The 1,151-nt window shown below is 36.6% G+C and overlaps 1 protein-coding gene across 1 annotated transcript in view; it reads right to left on the bottom strand.

The window, feature by feature from the left end:
• Positions 1-1,151, bottom strand: part of TRIP4 (thyroid hormone receptor interactor 4) — a 100,579-nt gene that overhangs the window by 67,700 nt on the left and 31,728 nt on the right. Inside the window, exon 9 of the mRNA XM_006899625.1 lies at positions 187-374. Within this exon, the coding sequence (XP_006899687.1) occupies positions 187-374 (188 nt within the window). The remainder of the gene's footprint in view (positions 1-186; positions 375-1,151) is intronic.

The raw sequence follows: 1,151 nt of genomic DNA, 5'->3' as shown, positions 1-1,151 counted from the left end.
GACTCGACGGCACATAACAACAACAACAACAAGCCATTCCATAAAAAATTACTAGCAAGTCAGTAACATTAAATATATTGCTTACAGTCTTATGTATTGAAGATAAAAACTAATTGTAGTCCTTAATTCTAAACCAAGTTTATATCATTCTGAGATCTTCAATTACCAAGATTCATTTGCTCTTACCTTTTAATCCCTCTGACAAGCAGAGAAGCCCAGGGCTGATGCATAGAGAGACACCAGCCACCATCAAAGCCTTCTTGAAACTCCTGGTCCTGGATTCGCATCTGATGCTTGTATGAATTGAACTCCAGTTCCAAGCCTGCTAACTGGTAAGTCTTCTTTTGTGAAACTGTACCTGTCTGGTCCACCCACTATTAAAAAAAACAAACAAAAAACAACAAACCCAAACAAACACCTAAACAAATACACAGTTCTGTCTGACAAGAGAACAACTTAGAGGAGAATCAGGTAGGTGGATAATACCATGTAATTTAATATAAACCAATCATTCTGAAAGATTTTTTCCCCAGGAAAATTCATCTCAATTTCATCTAAAACAAAGCCAAAAAGGATAGAGATGGCATAAACTCAGTAGGATTCCAAGTATGTTGATAAGGCTTCATGGAAGAGGACAATGTAGAATGTTGAAATCTCTACATAATGCTTTCTAATTCCAGCAACATCACACTTATGAACCCAAAAGGCTGTAATTATTTCTATTTTACACTTAATGATCCATATTGGATTCTGGACAACTTCCCAACATAATTCTACACTCAAATGGAAGTTTGTCATTTTGTTCTCCATATTCTTCACATGGCTAGGGTTACATGTTGGTACCACAATAAAGCTAAATAGATGCTGTCAACAGCAGTAGTTCTGACTACTGACAGCAAGAAGTGCTCTGTTATTCTGAAATTAACAACTTATCCCTTGAAAGAGAAGATGGAATAAAATTGAAACAAGCTCATTTTTAAAGAGAATAGAAAATGATAGGGTACAGGTAATAACAGGGACTGAAAAGATCTGGCAGTAGTTGAGTCAGAGAATGACAAAGTTTAATGTAGAACGGGAATGATCTTGGGGTTGGGGTGAGACTGAGTAAGATGGGTTCAATAATGTATACTGCACTGAAACAGAGGAGGGAG

This window comes from Elephantulus edwardii, unplaced genomic scaffold (assembly GCF_000299155.1).
Source record: "Elephantulus edwardii isolate Elephantulus edwardi_28Jun2011 unplaced genomic scaffold, EleEdw1.0 scaffold00263, whole genome shotgun sequence".
Lineage (NCBI taxonomy): Eukaryota > Metazoa > Chordata > Mammalia > Macroscelidea > Macroscelididae > Elephantulus > Elephantulus edwardii.
Note: the sequence above shows the minus strand (reverse complement) of the source record. Positions and strands in the feature narration are given on the sequence as shown.